The sequence below is a fragment of the Mustelus asterias genome, chromosome 3 (assembly GCF_964213995.1).
Source record: "Mustelus asterias chromosome 3, sMusAst1.hap1.1, whole genome shotgun sequence".
In the NCBI taxonomy this organism is placed as follows: Eukaryota; Metazoa; Chordata; class Chondrichthyes; order Carcharhiniformes; family Triakidae; genus Mustelus; species Mustelus asterias.
In genome coordinates this window covers 136808681-136827521 of record NC_135803.1, presented here as the reverse complement: position 1 = coordinate 136827521, position 18841 = coordinate 136808681, and the positions used below count along the sequence as shown (strand labels likewise).

At 46.0% G+C, this 18841-nt stretch overlaps 1 protein-coding gene across 1 annotated transcript in view; it reads left to right on the top strand.

Annotated features, from left to right (window-relative positions):
* Window positions 1-18841, top strand: part of atg7 (ATG7 autophagy related 7 homolog (S. cerevisiae)) — a 160197-nt gene that overhangs the window by 45741 nt on the left and 95615 nt on the right. The window contains exons 12-15 of the mRNA XM_078209731.1: window positions 2441-2635; window positions 8274-8474; window positions 10951-11066; window positions 13309-13384. Coding sequence (XP_078065857.1) covers window positions 2441-2635; window positions 8274-8474; window positions 10951-11066; window positions 13309-13384 — 588 coding nt within the window. The remainder of the gene's footprint in view (window positions 1-2440; window positions 2636-8273; window positions 8475-10950; window positions 11067-13308; window positions 13385-18841) is intronic.

The window sequence follows — 18841 nt, the reverse complement described above, 5'->3', positions numbered from 1 at the left end:
TTGATAGATTGCCAATGTATAATGGCAGATTTTGAGCATACCTGAAATGTAATTCATTCTATTTCTGTCTGAATGCCGCCTATGTTCTGCTGATTGCGATGATTATTCGCAAAACAAAAACCTAAATGACCGCCCCCCCCCCCCTCAGTTAATAGCGCAAAGGCGGCTCGAAGTGTAAAAGAATTGTGAAATGGATGGATGACTTATTCATCAGCAGCTTGCTTGGTTACCATTTGTGCTTGTAAGTGTCTGTTCCCGGTGAGGAGGAGCTTCTGCTGCCTTGCGTATCTGTGTGGAATTTTATATACAGACCTGTGACCTTCAGCGCTGGCTGAGAGCTCTGCTTTCTCTAGAATGCATTAGCAATTTAGAAAGTGACCAGAATGATGTTTATCCTCTGAAGGGAATTTTTAAAAATATACGTTTCGTAATTTCTTTTAAAAACTTATCTTGGGTGGTACATTGAATATTGTCGCATGCTAAAACTCTCTCCCATGCACTTGGAGTTGCATGTTTTCTATCTATTTTTCATTTTGTAAATGCGTACGGTAAAGACCGAGTGTAAAAGGATACTCGTACTGCAGGCAGAATGGCTGAGACTGCACCAGCATGTTAAATTACTGATCTGTTGCAGGCTCCTTGTAAATGTTACGATATGAAGAAAGCTGTCAAGTAATTAATGAAGTGATGAATTGATCATAAAGAATTCTTCTTCAAACTGATGCTGTATTTGAAGGGCTCAGTTTAGTTAGGTACGCGAGAGCATGTCTACTATTAGAAGAAACTGCTGTCAGCAAACTGGGTTGGAATGGGGGAGGGTTTGAGGATGGGGTGGGCCCCGGCTCCTGTTCACTGATGGCACTCAAACAAAGCAGAAGCTAGGATACAGCCTGCATTTAGATAGCAACGTTCGCATCGTCAGGATGTCCCAGCGTGCTACACCGCCAATATCAAATGCAACAGCGGGTGAGATCACGATGAGTTCAACTACTTCTGATGTGTTGGCATGTTCATCAGGACTAGAAACATAGAAACATAGACACAGAAAATAGGAGTAGGCCATTCGACCCTTTGAACCTGCTCCACCGTTCATTTTGATCATGGCTGATCATAAAATTCAATATCCTGATCTTGCCCTCCCGTCCCAATATACCTTGATCCCTTTAACCCCAAGAGCAACACCTGTGGAAACACCTGTGGAAACACCACCTTCATTTTCTTATACTGCAGTACCAAGGAATGTTTTGATGTACCTGAACAGGCAGTTGTGAACAGTCAAGGTTTACTGTCGCATCTGAAAGATAGCACTTATCGCAGTACTACACTGAAGCATCAACCCTTCAGTAGATCTTGAACCCTCTCTTTCTGACTCCGATGCAAGAGAGTGCTACCACTGGACCAAGCTGGCACCTCCGTAGTCTGCTGTTCTTGGCACCCAGTCTCGCATGTTAACAATAGCCTCTTGCTTTGGAATATTGAAGAGTTTCATAGAATCCTACAGTGCAGAAGGAGGCCATTTGGCCCATCGAGTCTGCACCGACTACAATCCCACCCAGGCCCCCTCCCCTGTAACCCCATGCATTTACCCTAGCTAGTCCCCCTGACACTAAGGGGCAATTTAGCATGGCCAATCCACCTAACCCACACATCTTTGGACTGTGGGAGGAAACCGGCGCACCCGGAGGAAACCCACGCAGACACTGGGAGAATGTGCAGACTCTACACAGACAGTGACCCAAGCCGGGGCTCGAACCTGAATCCCTGGCGCTGTGAGGCAGCAGTGCTAACCATTGTGTCACCGTGCCGCCCGTTTGACCAGCACTGCATCACCAGGTAGAGGATCTATACAAGATCTTGTGATGCTATTGAAGCATGAACAATGATTTCTCTCGATCTAAAATTATCCTTCAATCAATATTTACATAAATAGATTAAATGGCCATGTATGTGATTGCTTGTTGTAAGCCCTAGATGAGTGTTAATTGGCTGCCAAGTTTGTCTGCAAAATGCTTCAAAAATAATTAACTGATTTATCAGCTATGTTGTAATATGGTGATGTGAATGGTGCTATATAAATGCAGGATGGTTCTTATTAAAAATCTTCCAAAAACACAGACTTCGGGTTCACAAACCATCCTTCCTGTTGTCATATTTTCCTTTAAACATTGTATCAAAATTCAATTTTTCTATTCAATGCCCATGTCAGGTGGTGATGGTTGTAGATTCCAGAGAGAAAGTAGCTTTGTGGAGTTGGTTTCTGCAGCCTCCTTCCCAACCATGTTGCCATCTTAACATGTCAGAAGCTTACGTTCAGCACCTTCCCTAAGCAATACCAAGGGCACTTTGCAAATATCATACATTGCAATACTGTTCAGCTCTTCCACAAGCTGTACACCTTTGTAAAGATGACTCACGACTGACCTTTTTTCCCTCGTTACAGAAGGTGGAAGGATTTAACCTCAGCATACCGATGCCAGGTCACCCGGTAGATTTTTCCGCAGTGACTATGCAGCAGGCTCAGAAGGATGTGGAACAGCTGGAGGCACTCATCTGCTCGCATGATGTAATCTTCCTGCTGATGGACACTCGGGAGAGTCGCTGGTTACCCACAGTCATCGCAGCCAGTCAGCGGAAGGTAACGCCTCCTGGGTACAATATTGTTTGCACCTCAATTCCTTGTCTACCAGCAATGGCTCGGTGGCAGGTTCTGCTGATGGGGGAAAGACCAGTAATGAATGATCGGAGTTAAATCTTTTGACGTTGGGCAGATCGTTCTTTTAACTGACCAGTTTTCTGCTTTCATTTGCAAGTTTAAAAAGTAAAAAATACACAAAACTGTCACAAAAATACTCCAGACTTAAAAGCATATTTCTCCTGTTCAATCTATCCTGAAGTTGTTGACTGATATGGGGGCGTGGTGCCACAGTTTTGCGCTACCTCACTCAGGAGTCCATTTTTCACGCTTGAATCAAATTAGTTAGCATCGTCAGGCTGGCCCACTGTGGGAATGACATGAGGGCCACGCCTTTTTTTCTCTCCTCGCAAAGTTTAACACGTACTTTGGAGCTGGAGTCACTAATATGGTGCACGACTTGGAAAGGAACTTTGTGCTATATTGGTGTTCCCATGACATTGCTGTTCCTGTGCTTCCTGGTGGAACAAAGAACAATACAGCACAGGAACAGGCCCTTCGGCCCTCCAAGCCCGTGCCGCTCCCTGGTCCAAACTAGACCATTCTTTTGTATCCATCCATTCCCACTCCGTTCATGTGGCTATCTCGATAAGTCTTAAACGTTCCCAGTGTGTCCGCCTCCACCACCTTGCCTGGCAGCGCATTCCAGGCCCCCACCACCCTCTGTGTAAAATATGTCCTTCTGATATCTGTGTTAAACCTCCCCCCCTTCACCTTGAACCTATGACCCCTCGTGAACGTCACCACCGACCTGGGGAAAAGCTTCCCACCGTTCACCCTATCTATGCCTTTCATAATTTTATACACCTCTATTAAGTCTCCCCTCATCCTCCGTCTTTCCAGGGAGAACAACCCCAGTTTACCCAATCTCTCCTCATAACTAAGCCCCTCCATACCAGGCAACATCCTGGTAAACCTCCTCTGTACTCTCTCCAAAGCCTCCATGTCCTTCTGGTAGTGTGGCGACCAGAACTGGACGCAGTATTCCAAATGCGGCCGAACCAACGTCCTATACATCTGCAACATCAGACCCCAACTTTTATACCCTATGCCACGTCCTATAAAGGCAAGCATGCCATATGCCTCCTTCACCACCTTCTCCACCTGTGACGTCGCCTTCAAGGATCTGTGGACTTGCACACCCAGGTCCCTCTGCGTATCTACACCCTTTATGGTTCTGCCATTTATCGTATAGCTCCTCCCTACATTATTTCTACCAAAATGCATCACTTCGCATTTATCAGGATTGAACTCCATCTGCCATTTCTTTGCCCAAATTTCCAGCCTATCTATATCCTGCTGTAGCCTCTGACAATGCTCCTCACTGTCTGCAAGTCCTGCCAATTTTGTGTCGTCCGCAAACTTACTGACCACCCCAGTTACACCTTCTTCCAGATCGTTTATATAAATCACAAACAGCAGAGGTCCCAATACAGAGCCCTGCGGAACACCACTAGTCACAGGCCTCCAGCCGGAAAAAGACCCTTCCACTACCACCCTCTGTCTTCTGTGACCAAGCCAGTTCTCCACCCATCTAGCCACCTCCCCCTTTATCCCATGAGATCCAACCTGTTGCACCAACCTACCATGAGGGACTTTGTCAAACGCTTTACTAAAGTCCAGATAGACGACATCCACGGCCCTTCCCTCGTCAACCATTCTGGTCACTTCTTCAAAAAACTCCACCAGGTTAGTGAGGCTTGACCTCCCTCTCATAAAACCATGCTGACTATCGTTAATGAGTTTATTCCTTTCTAAATGCGCATACATCCTATCTCTAAGAATCTTCTCCAACAACTTCCCCACCACGGACGTCAAGCTCACCGGCCTATAATTACCCGGGTTATCCTTCCTACCCTTCTTAAATAACGGGACCACATTAGCTATCCTCCAATCCTCTGGGACCTCACCTATGTCCAGTGACGAGACAAAGATTTGCGTCAGAGGCCCAGCGATTCAGATAGAAGTCACAGGGAGGGCAGATGCTGTTGAAGTAACCCTGATGAGTTGCTGTTGTGTGTTTTGTAGACTCTGCGTTATTGCTGCAACAGTGGAGAGGCTAGATAATGACTCCAGTGACAGAGGCACTGACCAAGTGAACTGTCCAGTGGGTGTCAAACATCATGAGTGTTGTTGTTGCTGCCTCCATCCAGGCATTTGCAACAATCATCAGTCAGAAGTACCAAGTGGGTGACCCATATGGCCTCCTCAGGAGGTTCCCAGCATCTCAGATGTCTGTCTTCAGCCAATTCAATTCACTCAACGTGATATCAAGAAATGGCTAAAAGGCACTGGGAGACGTGTAAAGGCTATGGGTTCTGACAATATTCCAGCCATAGTCCTGAAGACCTGTACTCCAAGACTTGCTGAACCCCTAGACAAACTGTTCTAGTACAACTACAATATTGGCATCTACCCAGCAATGTGGGCAATTGCCTAGGTATTTGTGGGCGGAGAGGTGGCAGATGGAATTTAATCCGGATAAATGCGAAGTGATGCATTTTGGAAGAAATAATGTAGGGAGGAGTTATACAATAAATGGCAGAGTCATCAGGAGTATAGAAACACAGAGGGACCTAGGTGTGCAAGTCCACAAATCCTTGAAGGTGGCAACACAGGTGGAGAAGGTGGTGAAGAAGGCATATGGTATGCTTGCCTTTATAGGACGGGGTATAGAGTATAAAAGCTGGAGTCTGATGATGCAGCTGTATAGAACGCTGGTTAGGCCACATTTGGAGTACTGCGTCCAGTTCTGGTCGCCGCACTACCAGAAGGACGTGGAGGCATTGGAGAGAGTGCAGAGAAGGTTTACCAGGATGTTGCCTGGTATGGAGGGTCTTAGCTATGAGGAGAGATTGGGTAGACCGGGGTTGTTCTCCTTGGAAAGACGGAGAATGAGGGGAGATCTAATAGAGGTATACAAGATTATGAAGGGTATAGATAGGGTGAACAGTGGGAAGCTTTTTCCCAGGTCGGAGGTGACGATCACGAGGGGTCACGGGCTCAAGCTGAGAGGGGCGAAGTATAACTCAGACATCAGAGGGACGTTTTTTACACAGAGGGTGGTGGGGGCCTGGAATGTGCTGCCAAGTAGGGTGGTGGAGGCAGGCACGCTGACATCGTTTAAGACTTACCTGGATAGTCACATGAGCAGCCTGGGAATGGAGGGATACAAACGATTGGTCTAGTTGGACCAAGGAGCGGCACAGGCTTGGAGGGCCGAAGTGCCTGTTTCCTGTGCTGTACTGTTCTTTGTTCTTTGTTCTTATTTCCTGTACGCAAAAAGCTGGACAAATCCACCTGACCAATTAACACCCCATCAATCTACTCCCGATCATCAGTAAAATGATGGAAGGGGTCATCAAGGGCATTTGCTTAGTAATATATTGCTCACTGATGCTCATTTTGGATTGCACCAGGACTACTCAGCTCCTGACATCATTACAGCCTTGGTTTGAACATGGGTAAAAGAGCTGAACGCTGGAGGTGAAACGAGAGTGACTGCTGTTGAGATCAAGGTCACATTTGACTGTGGCACCAAGGAGTCATTGCAGAATTTCAGAAAGACTCCTTGCTGGTTGGAATCACACCTAGCACAAAAGACAGGATGATTGTGGTTACTGAAGGTCAATCTCAGTTCCAGGACAATACTGCGGCAGTCCCTCAGGGTAGTACCTTCGGTCCAACCATCTTCGGCTGCTTCATCAGTGACCTTCCGTCGTAAAGTCAGAAGTGAGGATGTTCGCTGATGACTGCACAATGTTCAGCACCATTTGTAACTCGATAAATACTGTGGATGCTGGAATCTGAAACAAAAACAGAAAATGCTGCAAAATCTCAGCAGGTCTGACGACATCTGTGGAGAGAGAATAGAGCCAAAGTTTTGAGTCTGGATGACCCTTCATTGGACCCGCTCTGACGAAGGGTCATCCAGACTTGAAACATTGATTCTATTCTCTCTCCGCAGATGCTGACAGACCTGCTGAGTTTCTCCAGCGTTCATCATTTGCAACTCCTCAGATACTGGAGCAATCCATGTCCAAATGCAGCAAGACCTGGACAATATCCAGACTTGGGCTGACAAGTGGCAAGTAACATTTGCACCGCACAGGTGCCAGGCAATGACCATCTTCAACAAGAGAGATTCAATGACATTACCATTACTGATTCTCCTACTATCAACATGCCGGGGGTTACTAATGACCAGAAACTGAGCTGGAGTAGCCATATAAATACTGTGACTACAATGGTAGGTCAGAGGCTAGGACCCTGCTGTGAGCAATTCACCTCCTGACTTCCCAAAGCCTGTCCACCATCTACAAGGTACAAGTCATGAGTGACACCATTCAGGACAAAGCAACCCGCTTGATTGGCACCCCTTCCACAAACATTCACTCCCTTCACCAACGATGTACAGAAGTGTGCACCATCTATAAGAGACACTGTGGGAACTCACCAAAGTTCCTTAGGCAGCACCTTTCAAACTCACGACCGCTACCATCTAGAAGAACAAGAGCAGCAGATACCTGGAAACACCATCTGGAAGATCCCGGCCCCAAGCCATTCACCGTCCTGAGTTGGAAATATAGCACTGTTCCTTCACTGTCACTGGGTCAAAATCATGGTATTCTCTCCCTAACAGCACTGTGGGTATACATCCACCACATGGATAGCAGCGATTCAAGAAGACAGCTCACCACTATCTCAAAGGCAATGAGTGATGGGCAATAAATGCTGGCCTCGCCTACCATGAATGAATTAAAAAGAACTTTGTGCTGGTATGCTGTTTACAATCAAGGGCAAATCTGATTTCTGTTATTGGAAATGGCCATACCTTGGCATTCATGAGTGATACCTGTCAATAACATATCAACTCTTTCTTTTGGTGGTAATGTCCTCACCCACTGATTCAGTAATGGAAATTTATCTTGCCTTTGTACAGATAAAGGCTTCCTGCCATCAAAATTTGAGCTGATTTCAGGTGACAAGTGTAGAAATGTTGAAAATAATGAACATCTGGGGCAGAGTAGAAATAAGAGTGTTCTGCGTCATTGATGATTTGTAAGAGATTGAGAGAAGAGGGAACATTTTATTCTGAGAGTTGGGGGACTGTGGAATTCACCTCATTGGTTAGTGGTTGAAGCATGACTCTGTCAACATTCAAGATTAGATTAGATTAGCTGAATGAAGAAAAGGAGGGGGAGGTGGTGAGAATTGGAGGAATAGGAGGAGTAAATGTAATCAGGACTTTGCTCATGTTCGCCAACTTTGGCCCAGTACGTCTATTTCTGTGTTCTCTGCACTTCTTTGCACATTAAGTAAAAATATTGGGGCCTATCTTATAAATCAGCACTGCTCCTGCAGAAGTTCGGGTGATGTATGTGCAGACTGGATGTCAGGAATAAAGAGTCAATGCACCCACCAGAATCTGCTAAAGTTAAAAGGTACTTCGTAAAGCATTCAAAAGTTTAGTTTTTGTAAGAATCCACACTGGACAAAGGAGTGGCAAAAAAGGGCTTGAAATACTTGGGAGAAAAGGGCCTTAAACATGAACGTAAATGGTATTTTTCTTTGCTTGCAGTTGGTTATTAATGCCGCTTTGGGCTTTGATACCTTTGTCGTGATGAGACATGGCCTGAAAAAGCCGAAACAGGAGGCTGGAGAACCGGCTGCGGCTGCTGCCGCCATCAATTCTACCTCGGCAGGGTCTTCGCTCTTCTCAAACATTCCTGGCCACAAGCTCGGCTGCTACTTCTGTAATGATGTTGTCGCACCAGGAGATGTAAGTTGTGTGTGAAAAATTATCGCGGCCATAGTAGGGCCCAAGAAGGAAGAGTGCGATTTGAAAATTGAAACTGCAACTGTTCTGCTCTGAGCTCCTTGCATCTTAGAATCCTGATTTGTTCATCGTCCATTGTAGCTTTTTGTCACACTTTTGATTGAATTGCAAAACTGTAAAAGCTAAAATAATGTGCGATGTTTTAATCGACACTACACTGTTTGGATAGCTTGTTATGAGATCTTGTTCTTTGAGAGCAAATCATTGAAGGTAGATCTCCTTCACCTCGAAATTGGAACTAGGTTATGATACGGATTCTTGTTTGTGCTGAAAAGAAAGTTTGTGTCATGTAAAAATGCATAAGTCAAACTATGTAATGTTGAGAGGCGGCACAGTGGTTAACAGTGTTGCCTCACAGCGCCAGGGACCCGTGTTCAATTCCGGCCTCGGGTCACTGTCAGCGCGGAGTTTGCACATTCTTCCCATGTCTGCGTGGGTTTCCTCCAGTCGCTCCGGTTTCCTCCCACAGTCCAAAAATATGCAGGTCAGGTTGATTGGCCATGCTAAATTGACCCTAGTGTCAGAGGGATTAGCAGGGTAAATATGTGGGGTTATGGGAATAGGGGCTGGGTGGGATTGTGGCTGGTGCAGTCTCGATGGGTCGAATGGCCTTGTTCTGCACTGTACTGATTCTATGATTGAGGTAACTGATGAATATGAGGATTGGAACCTTGTGCATTTTCATGGAATCACTGAATCCCTGTAGTGCAGAAGGAGGTCATTCAGCCTATCGGGTCTGTCTGACTGTCCAACAGAGCATCCTACCCAGGTCCAATCCCCGTAACCCCACATATTTACCCCACTAATCCCCCTAAATTACACTTTCCCACGACACCAAGGGGCAATGTAACATGACCAGTCAACCTAATCTGCATATCTTTGGACTGTGGGTGTACGGTGCAGTGTCCGGAGCTGCTCATAGTACTCCAGGTGTGTACTAACCAGGGGGTTGAATAGTTGCAGCATAATTTCTACCCTTTTTATACTAGTTCCCTAGACTCAAAATGGCAACATTTCATTTCAGAACATTGTGATGAATTCTCACAGTATATACACGCGTGTGCACGCACAAACACTGACACAAACCTCCTCCCGAACAATATGGTGTTGCTCTGGGATCAAATCCTGCCCCCTGCCCTGCCACCAACCCAATCAATTCCCACCTCTAACCCACCACCAATACAAAGACCCCGTTGGCTTGACCCTTCCCCATCCAGGTTCACATTAACAGCGGCAGGCCTGTCACTTGGAACTGTGGCCTCCTGCGAGGAAAGCAAACCCGTCACTTCGGCTGACTTTGAGGCGTGGATCCTGGCATGCTTCGTGTGGAATCAGAACACCGCAGATTGTGAGGAAACTGGAACGTCGAGGTTTCTTGACCAAAACATTTCACTCCATTCCCTGTTCTCTCTCCCTCCACACACCCACCACCCCCTCCCCCTTTTACGTAACGATCCTGATCTTGACAAGATTGGTTATATCCATTAAGTATGAATGAACCTAAATGGTGTAAACTATGCAACAGTGTGGAGCAAAATGGAGCAGTTTAATCATGGTCTGCCTTGACCATTCAGTTCACAGTTTAACCAGCTGAGCGAGACCACATATCACATTTAAAGGCATCATGTAGGAAACTACAAGCTCAGTTTCAGCTCTCCAAGAGAAATTATTCAGTGACCTGTTGACCTGGTCAGGTCTTTGAAAATAAATCGGCATCAATGGTACAGCATATTGAGAATCTGGTGTACGTACCATCGGAAGGTAAGATGTTGCTTTGTGCCTGTGGCCAAGCAAACAGTTTCCCATCTCGGACAGATCGCTGGGAGGGAAGTCCCAGGAGGTACCAACAAAGAAGAGGTTAGTGGCGATGCTCAGTCTCTCTGTGACACTTCCCCAGAGTCAGCAGGAGAGTAACTGGTGAATGTTCTACCCCCTGGAGAACACTGGGGAGACGATGGCCTGGTGGTATTATCGCCAGACTATTAATTCAAAAACTCAGTTAATGTTCTGGGGACCCGGGTTCGAATCCTGCCACGGTAGATGGTGGAATTTGAATTCAATTTTTAAAAAAATTTGGAATTAAGAATCTACTGATGACCGTGAAACCATTGTCAATTGTCAGAAAAACTGGTTCACTAAATATCCTTTTAGAGAAGGAAATCTGCCGTCCTTACTGGTCTGGCCTACATGTGACTCCAGAGCCAAAGCAATGTGGTTGACTCTCAACTCCCCTCCAAGAGCAACTGGGGATGGGCCAGCCAGAGACACCCATGTCCCATGAAACAATAAAAAAAAGAACAGGACTGGAGCAAAGGGGAGTTAGTATAAAATCTTGGTGCTCTTGTGAGGTGAAATTGGTTATTCATAAGCAAACATTGAGTTTTGACAGAGAGGAATGATTTACTGTATTTTCTGTCAGTCAACCAGAGACCGTACCCTGGACCAGCAGTGCACAGTGAGTCGTCCTGGGTTGGCCATGATCGCTGGAGCGCTTGCTGTTGAGTTGATGGTTTCTATTCTGCAACATGCTGAGGGGTAAGCTGGGATATTTCATTTTTAACAAAGTGTGTTGTAATTGATAAGCTAGGACTAACGACATGGAAATATGTGATTTCATGTGCTTGCTTGCAGAGAAATCCGAGAATTCCGCCGCATTACACCTGATATCTGTTTCTCCTGGTATTAATTGTTGAGCTGAGATGCAGATGATTCAGTTAAAATGTGTGATTACAGCTGGTTACAGCTTCTTGCATTAGTTGAGGGATAGCCATAAATGTCACTGAAGGCCCCAGATTGTTTTCTAGTCAACTTTGAGTTATTTTGTTCAGTTTTTATCAATGTTGCACAAACAAGTGTTGCCTGCAAGTTAAGTCTAACCCACTGTTTTTCTGCATGAGGTACCTAACCTCGCTCTTATGTGCACTCTGCACCCTTTATTTCTCTTTTTAAACTTTCCAAAAACTGCTTCAGCTGCAACTTGTGGGAAAGAACCGTTATTTTTAAATCTCTCCTTCCATTCTCCTGATCGTTATCCTAACTTTGTGCTTTTTCATTCCCTTCTCACCGACCAATGGAAACAGTCCATCACCATTTACCTTGTTATAACCCTTCATAATCTCGGAGGTCAACGCCAGGTCACCGCTCAACTCCACTCCAGTGAAAACAGCCCAGCTATTCAAGACTCTCTCCGTAGTTGTAATCCCATGTTCCTGGTAATTCCCTGAAGGATCATGGAATCAGACAGTGCAGAAGGAGGCCATTTGGCCCATCGGGTCTGCACCAACCGCAATCCCACCCAGACCCTGTCCCTATAACCCCATGCATTTACCCTAGCTAGTCCCCCTGACACTATGGGGCAATTTAGCATGGCCAATGCACCTATCCCACACATCTTTGGACTGTGGGAGGAAACTGGAGCGCCCAGTGGAAACCCACACCGACACGGGGAGAATGTGCAAACTCCACACAGATGGTGACCCAAGCTGGGAATCGAACCCGGGTCCCTGGCACTGTGAGGCAGCAGTGCTAACCCTGTGCCACCCCAGCCAGTATATATATGCTGTGGGCTTTGCCATTGCTTTTATATCCTCTTGTAATGGAGGTCTCAAAACTGCACAATGCTCTGACTGTGATGCAACAAAGAACTTTTACTGGTTCAACATTACTTCCTCTCTTTTGCATTCGCTGTCTCAAGATGCCAAACTAAGCAACCTGTTCCTTTTTTTATGATTGTCCCCACTGTTGCTGCTACATTTATGTACCTGTGTGTCTGGGTCTGTCTGCTACCTAGCCTTAAGGACACTTTCCTGATCCTTACTCTTGCATCACAACTTTGTTTGATTTGAACTTGATTTGATTTATTATTGTCCCATGTATTAGTGTACAATGAAAAGTATTGTTTCTCACGCGCTGTACCCTTCATAGAGAAGGAAAGGAGAGAGTGCAGAATGTAGTGTTACAGTTATAGCTAGGGTGTAGAGAAAGATCAACTTAGTGCGAGGTAGGTCCATTCAAAAGGCTGGTGGCAGCAGGGAAGAAGCTGTTCTTGAATTGGTTGGTACGTGACCTCAGACTTTCATATCCTTTCCCCGGTGGAAGAGAGTATGTCAGTGCATTGGGTCCTTAATTATGTTGGCTGCTTTTCTGTGGCAGCGGGAAGTGTAAACACAGTCAATGAATGGGGAGCTGGTTTGCATGATGGATTGGGCTACATTCAAGCCCTTTTGTAGTTTCTTGCGGTCTTGGGCAAAACAGGAGCCACACCAAGCTGTGATACAACCAGAAAAAATGCTTTCTATGGTGCATCTGTAAAAGTTGGTGAGAGTCGTAACTAACATGCTAAATTCCCTTCGTCTTCTGGGAAAATAGAGGCATTGGTGGGCTTTCTTCACTAGTGTTGGCATGGAGGGGACCAGGACAGGTTGTTGCTGATCTGGACGCCTAAAATCCTGAAGCTCTGGATCATTTCTATTGCGTCTCTATTGATGTAGACAGGGACATGTTGTCCACTACGCTTCGTAAAGTCGATGACATTCTCCTTCGTTTTGTTGACATTAAGGGAGAGATTATTGTCGTTGCACTAGTTCACCAGATTCTCTATCTCATACCCTCTGTTTGTTCCCTCAGTTACTGTATTAATTTCCATTAGCTTCCTGCAAAGTTTCCAGAGCCATGCAGTTAGATTAAATCCACAATTTTCATATTTGTTGCTTATTTTTTCCTACATGAGAAAACTTATGGTTAATAGTCTTATCAGTACCATTTATTGGCTTTGCAGTGGGTATGCAGTGGCCAGCAGCAGTGATGACCGGCTGAATGAACCTCCAACATCTCTTGGACTTGTCCCTCATCAGGTGAGTAATCTTGCAATCTACCGTTTTAACGCGCTCTGTTAGGGACAGGTGTTTTGTTCTATCTTTTTCAATAAAAGGGTTTTGTGGGAACTTCCTGTAGATTTTTTTTAAAAGCAGTTTCCTTTTTCGGGGTGTATCTTGATGACGCAAAAGAGTTGTCAGATATAGCGTCCGTTTTAAGTCCAATTGCTGAACCAGTGCCAACCTAAGATGGCCGCTGATGCCTGTCTGCACATGCACACTTGTCCACACATATGGTGGAAAGCACAGATGGATTTTGCCCTTCCCAACTTGGCTTGTGTTGGGGATATTTTTAAGTTATAAAAATGCCATTATAAATTGATGTGGCATTATCATCAAAATAAATGGAGAGCTGCAGTCGTAGAGATAAGGAATCAGAATACAAACGGGGCCCACAGGGACTAGCTGTGGCGTAGACTAATGCTATTCCAGCCTGTAAAACATCCCACAACATTGTACACCTTATGCTGTGGATTTGTCATTGGTCTGTGTCTGCACTCAAATTGCTTGAAGAAGGAATTATCCAACAATGAAACAAGAAAAAGAGCAACATACAGAAAGAATAAACTGTGAATGGAAAAATGTTGGACAGAATGAGCAGACCCCACAACATTTGTGTAGAGGCCTGGGTTAACAGGTCAGTCATGATGTGGAGATGCCAGCGTTGGACTGGGGTAAACACAGTAAGAAGTCTGACAACACCAGGTTAAAGTCCAACCTGTTGGACTTTAACCTGGTGTTGTTAGGCTTCTTACTGTGTTAACAGGTCAGAGCACTGAACCTTGTCTAGAACAAAAAGCTAAATCCTAAATTCCTGACTGAAGAGATCATTGGAGTTAGTTTTCCTTCATTTCTGTCCCGGCTGCTGCCTACTCCGCCACCACCAATGGTGTCACAGAGTAAAGAATACACAGCGTTGGCTTGCTGGATCGATCTGGATTTAGTTGAGCAAAAGAACAAAGAAAAGTACAACGCAGGAACAGGCCCTTCGGCCTCCAAGCCAGCGCCGATCATGATGCCTGCCTAAGCTAAAACCGTATGCATTTATGAAGTCTGTATCCTTCCATTCCCATCCTATTCATATAATCGTCTAGATACCCCTTAAATGCTGCTATCATACCTGCTCCCACCACCTCCCCAAGCAGCGCGTTCCAGACATTCACCATCCTCTGTGTAAAAAAAAACTTGCCTTGCACATCTCCTCTAAACTTTTCTCCATGCACCTTAAAACTATGTCCCCTACTGCTTGACTTTTCAACCCTACCCTTCTGACTATCCACTCTATCCTTGCCACTCAAAATCTTGTAAACCTCTATCAGGTCACCCCTCAACCTCCGCCGTTCCAGTGAGAACAAACCGAGTTTATCCAACCTCCCCTCGCAGCTAATACCCTCCAGACCAGGCAACATCCTGGTTAATTAATAGGTTGAGGAGTAGACAATTCAGTCCCTTAAGCATGTTCCATTGTTCAGTTCGGTCAGGGCTGATCTGCACCTGAACTCCATTTATCCACTTTTGATCTATACCCCTTAGTACCCCTTCTGAATAAAAGTCTCGCTCTTGTAAACTTCAGTTGGCTCAAGTCTTTTCAGAGGACCAGTTCCAGATTTCCCATGAGCCTTCGTGCATGTGAAAAAGTGTGCTCCCTGATTTTATTCCTGAACACCCTAGCTCTAATTGTAAGATTACACCCTCTTGTTCTAGATTCCCCTATTAGAGGAAATAATTTATCTAACCAGTTTTCATAATTTAACTCTAAGCGCTGATGAACGCATGCTGGGGCTGGCCAAAGCAATCTGGATGGAGTATAACCAAGGTTCTTTGCAACTGAAGCATCATTTCCTCCTGCAAGGGGGACTAGTAGGGTAAATACATGGGGTTATGGAGATAGGGCTGTGGCGGTGCAGACTCGATGGGCCAAATGGCCTCCTTCTGCACTGTAGGAATCTATGATTCTATTCTATGAAGCAGTCCTCAGACTTGGGACACAGTTGATTCCTAAAAAAACACGTTGTAAGCCAAAAGCGATTTTCCCAAAGGAACAATGATGCAAATGGGGGATTGGTTCCTCAATCAAGACCAGGAACCACTCATGGAGTTGTGTTAAATATTCTCATCTCTTTCCCTAGCAAGTCACTGAGGCGACAAGCGATGTCTTCATCCCTTGGCACAAGTTCCTTGGTTAGTGTGGGGGGATAGAACGATATTCATCCAAGCTTTTCATACATAGAAACTAGAAGTGTCAGTGAATTCCACACATTCATCATTCTCTAGGTGAAGAAATTTCTCCTCACCTCAGTTCTAAAAGGTTTACCCCTTATCCTCAAACTATGACCCCTGGTTCTGGACTCCCCCACCGTTGGGAACATTCTGAATCTACCCTGTTAGAATTTTATAAGTTTCTATGAGGTTCCCTCTCTTCTAAACTCCAGTGAATCTAACTCTAACCGACTTAGTTTCTCCTTGTATGAGAGGCATACCATCCCAGGAATCAGCCTGGTAAACCTTCTCTGTACTCCCACTATAGGAAGGACATCCTTCCTCAGATAAGGACACCAAAACTGCACGCAGTACTCCAGGTGTGGCCTCATCAACGCTCTATAAAATTGTAGCAAAACATCCCTATCCCTATAATCAAATCCCCTCGTTATGAAGGCCAAACTCTCATCCTCCCACTATGAAGATAAAACACTGTAGCTCCCATCCAAATACCGGGAACACTACTGCTGATGTTCTGAGCACAACCTGTTTATTCCTATTCTCTGTCCTCATCCTCGCAACTAATTATCAACCTGTGTCACAAAAATCACCTCCAATTCCATGCATTCTCTTTGTTAATCTTTTGTATCAAATGTCTTCTGGAAGTCCAATCTTATTGGAGACATCCTCAGAAATGTCAACTAGATTAGTAAGACATTCCCTCCCTTCAGAAGTCCATGTTCTCTTTGATCAGGTAGTACTTCATAGAATCGCAGGCTGGTTACAGTACAGAAGGTGGCCATTTGGCCCATCGTGACTGTGCTCACTTTCCAAATGCTCGGTCACACTCTCTGTTGCTAGATCCCATGACATCCTCTTGTTGAATCAGCGGGCCTGTAATAAACAGGAGTAGAATTGCGTTTCAGCAGCATTCTATACTGTCCAGTATCTCGTTAGTGATTCTCTGTCTTTTAGATACCACTTTCCCAGTGTTTTAATTATTCAAAGGAAAATATGAATAATAACTTTGGGTATTCCTCCTCCTGATTCTGGAAGTTTTTGCAGTTTTTTCTGCCCCACTTTTGGGAGCCCGACTTTGGGAGATTTGTCAAAGCCATGGATGGGATGCAGCAGTATTTTACCAAGGTCATACCCAAATGAGGAGACAATGGGTCTGATTTTACCAAAACGGCGCAAAATCGTGGTTAAGTTGGGCGTCGGGCCTTCAACGCGATCTGCACCCGAATCCGAGCAGATCGTGGCTTTACCGACACCCGATTCGGGCGCAGGTCCAGCGCGCGCCTGAATCGGGCGGCCTGACAATTCAAATGCATTTGCATGCATTTAAGTCGACTTAATGAACCGCACGCCCAACTCTACCGCCAAATCCCACTTTACCGTCTCCTGGCCCGATCTGCGTCCGCGCTGTTACCGACCTGCAAAATAAAAGTCTGAAGTCGCCGCTGCAGCCTCCGAAGAGCGGGGTCAGAGACTGCAACGGCTCTCTGACCCAGGCCATCCTCTGGTCAGGGGGTGGGGGGTGGGAGGAGGAGAGGGGGTGTGACGCCTCATCCCCTGGGGGGGAGGGGGGGCGGGGGTTGGAGGAGAGGGGGTGTGACGTCTCATCCTCTGGTCGGGGGGGTTCCGCTGCGTGTCTGCGGCCGATCCCTCCTGGCACCATCACTGGTACACTACCAGCCACAGCCATCTCTCCCGCTCTCTCGCACCCGCAGGGAAGAGTAATCTGTGGCTGGTAGTGTCCCAGTGATGGTGCCAGGAGGGATCGGCTACAGACAGGCAGCGGAACCCCCCCCCGACCAGAGGATGAGACGTCACACCCCCTCTGCTGTCTCCGCTTTCTGCTTTTTTTTTTTCGCGCCCGGGCATGCTCTGTCAGATTTTTTTCGAACTGCACATGCACAGTTCAGAGCTCCGATCGGTCCGCCAGCGCTAAGCCCCGCCCACAGCGCGGATCGGGCCGGAGCCGGCAAAACACGTATGAGTGTGCTGGAAAGAGGATCCCAGGCACGGATCTATTTGATGCCCAGATCCGGCACTTAGACTCAAAATGGTAAAATTCCCCCCATTATAACATCTGTATTTTGCAGCCTGAGGGGCTTTACTGAGATGGGGGGGGGGGGGCCCAAACTGTATAATCTGGCCTATATTCCTGACATGGCTGCTTGACAGTCAATAATATATACTTGGAAGAATCCTATGTTTAACAGATTAAATATAGTTAAAAGAGATGGAGGTTCTGACACAAGGTGAGGGGGGGGGGGGGGGAAGTGGGTGGAGGACAGAAACATATCTAGGATTTTGGTTTCATACAGGTTTTATAATGGTGGGACGTCACCATTTAAAAAAGGCGTCTTTTTTACTGCCTGCTTTCTGAATGATCTATTCACGCACTGAACCATGATGACCAAGGAACGTGATGGATGGGCAGGCTTCTGTCAATATAACCCTGACACCACAAAATGCACCCTAGTGTTCAGAGGCGATTCGTCCTTTCAACCTTCTCTCGTCTGGGAAGCAATTGTCTGCCGCTGTGTCTCTATGGCAACCTGGTTGAAATTGGAAGCTCGCCATGTGTACAATTGTGGGCGCGTGCCCAGCTCTCTCTGCTCTGTGGCACAGTGTGTTGGCGACAGAACTTGCTGTGCCGGATAGAAGCCCTTCAAGCCAGGTGTGACCAGAACTAAAAGTCAAGGAAGAAAATAATCCACGGATAAATCCAGCATTGTCGATGCTCTTACTATGAGGCTGCCCGCCTCCCTCCCTTTGTTGTCGATTTGCGGTTAGATGGAAATGATCCTTGGCAGTAATAAATGTTATTTTGCCATGACGCATTTAATTTTGTTAGATCAGTATGAGGCTCTTATGTGTTTAGACAGCATTGAAGATTGTTGGGGGGAGGGGGCGGGGGCAAGTAGGATTGGGTCTGATGCCTGGGATGGCAGTAATGGCTCGTGACTCTAGGTGGTGCCATAATCAAAGAGATCTGTTTGGCGCAGGCAGGATTAGTCCCCTGAGGAAACAAAAATGGTTTCATTCAGTGCATTTATCACAGCTTCTCCAAGTTTAGAAATTGATTTTTGGGCTTGAATTATGCACCGCCATCATTACTGAGGTAAGTGCAAAATTAGAACTAGACTGTGAGGATATAAATCTCACGCTGCCCGCCAGACTCTGAACAAACTTGCTTGCAGACATCTGCACCGGCTATTCCCATAT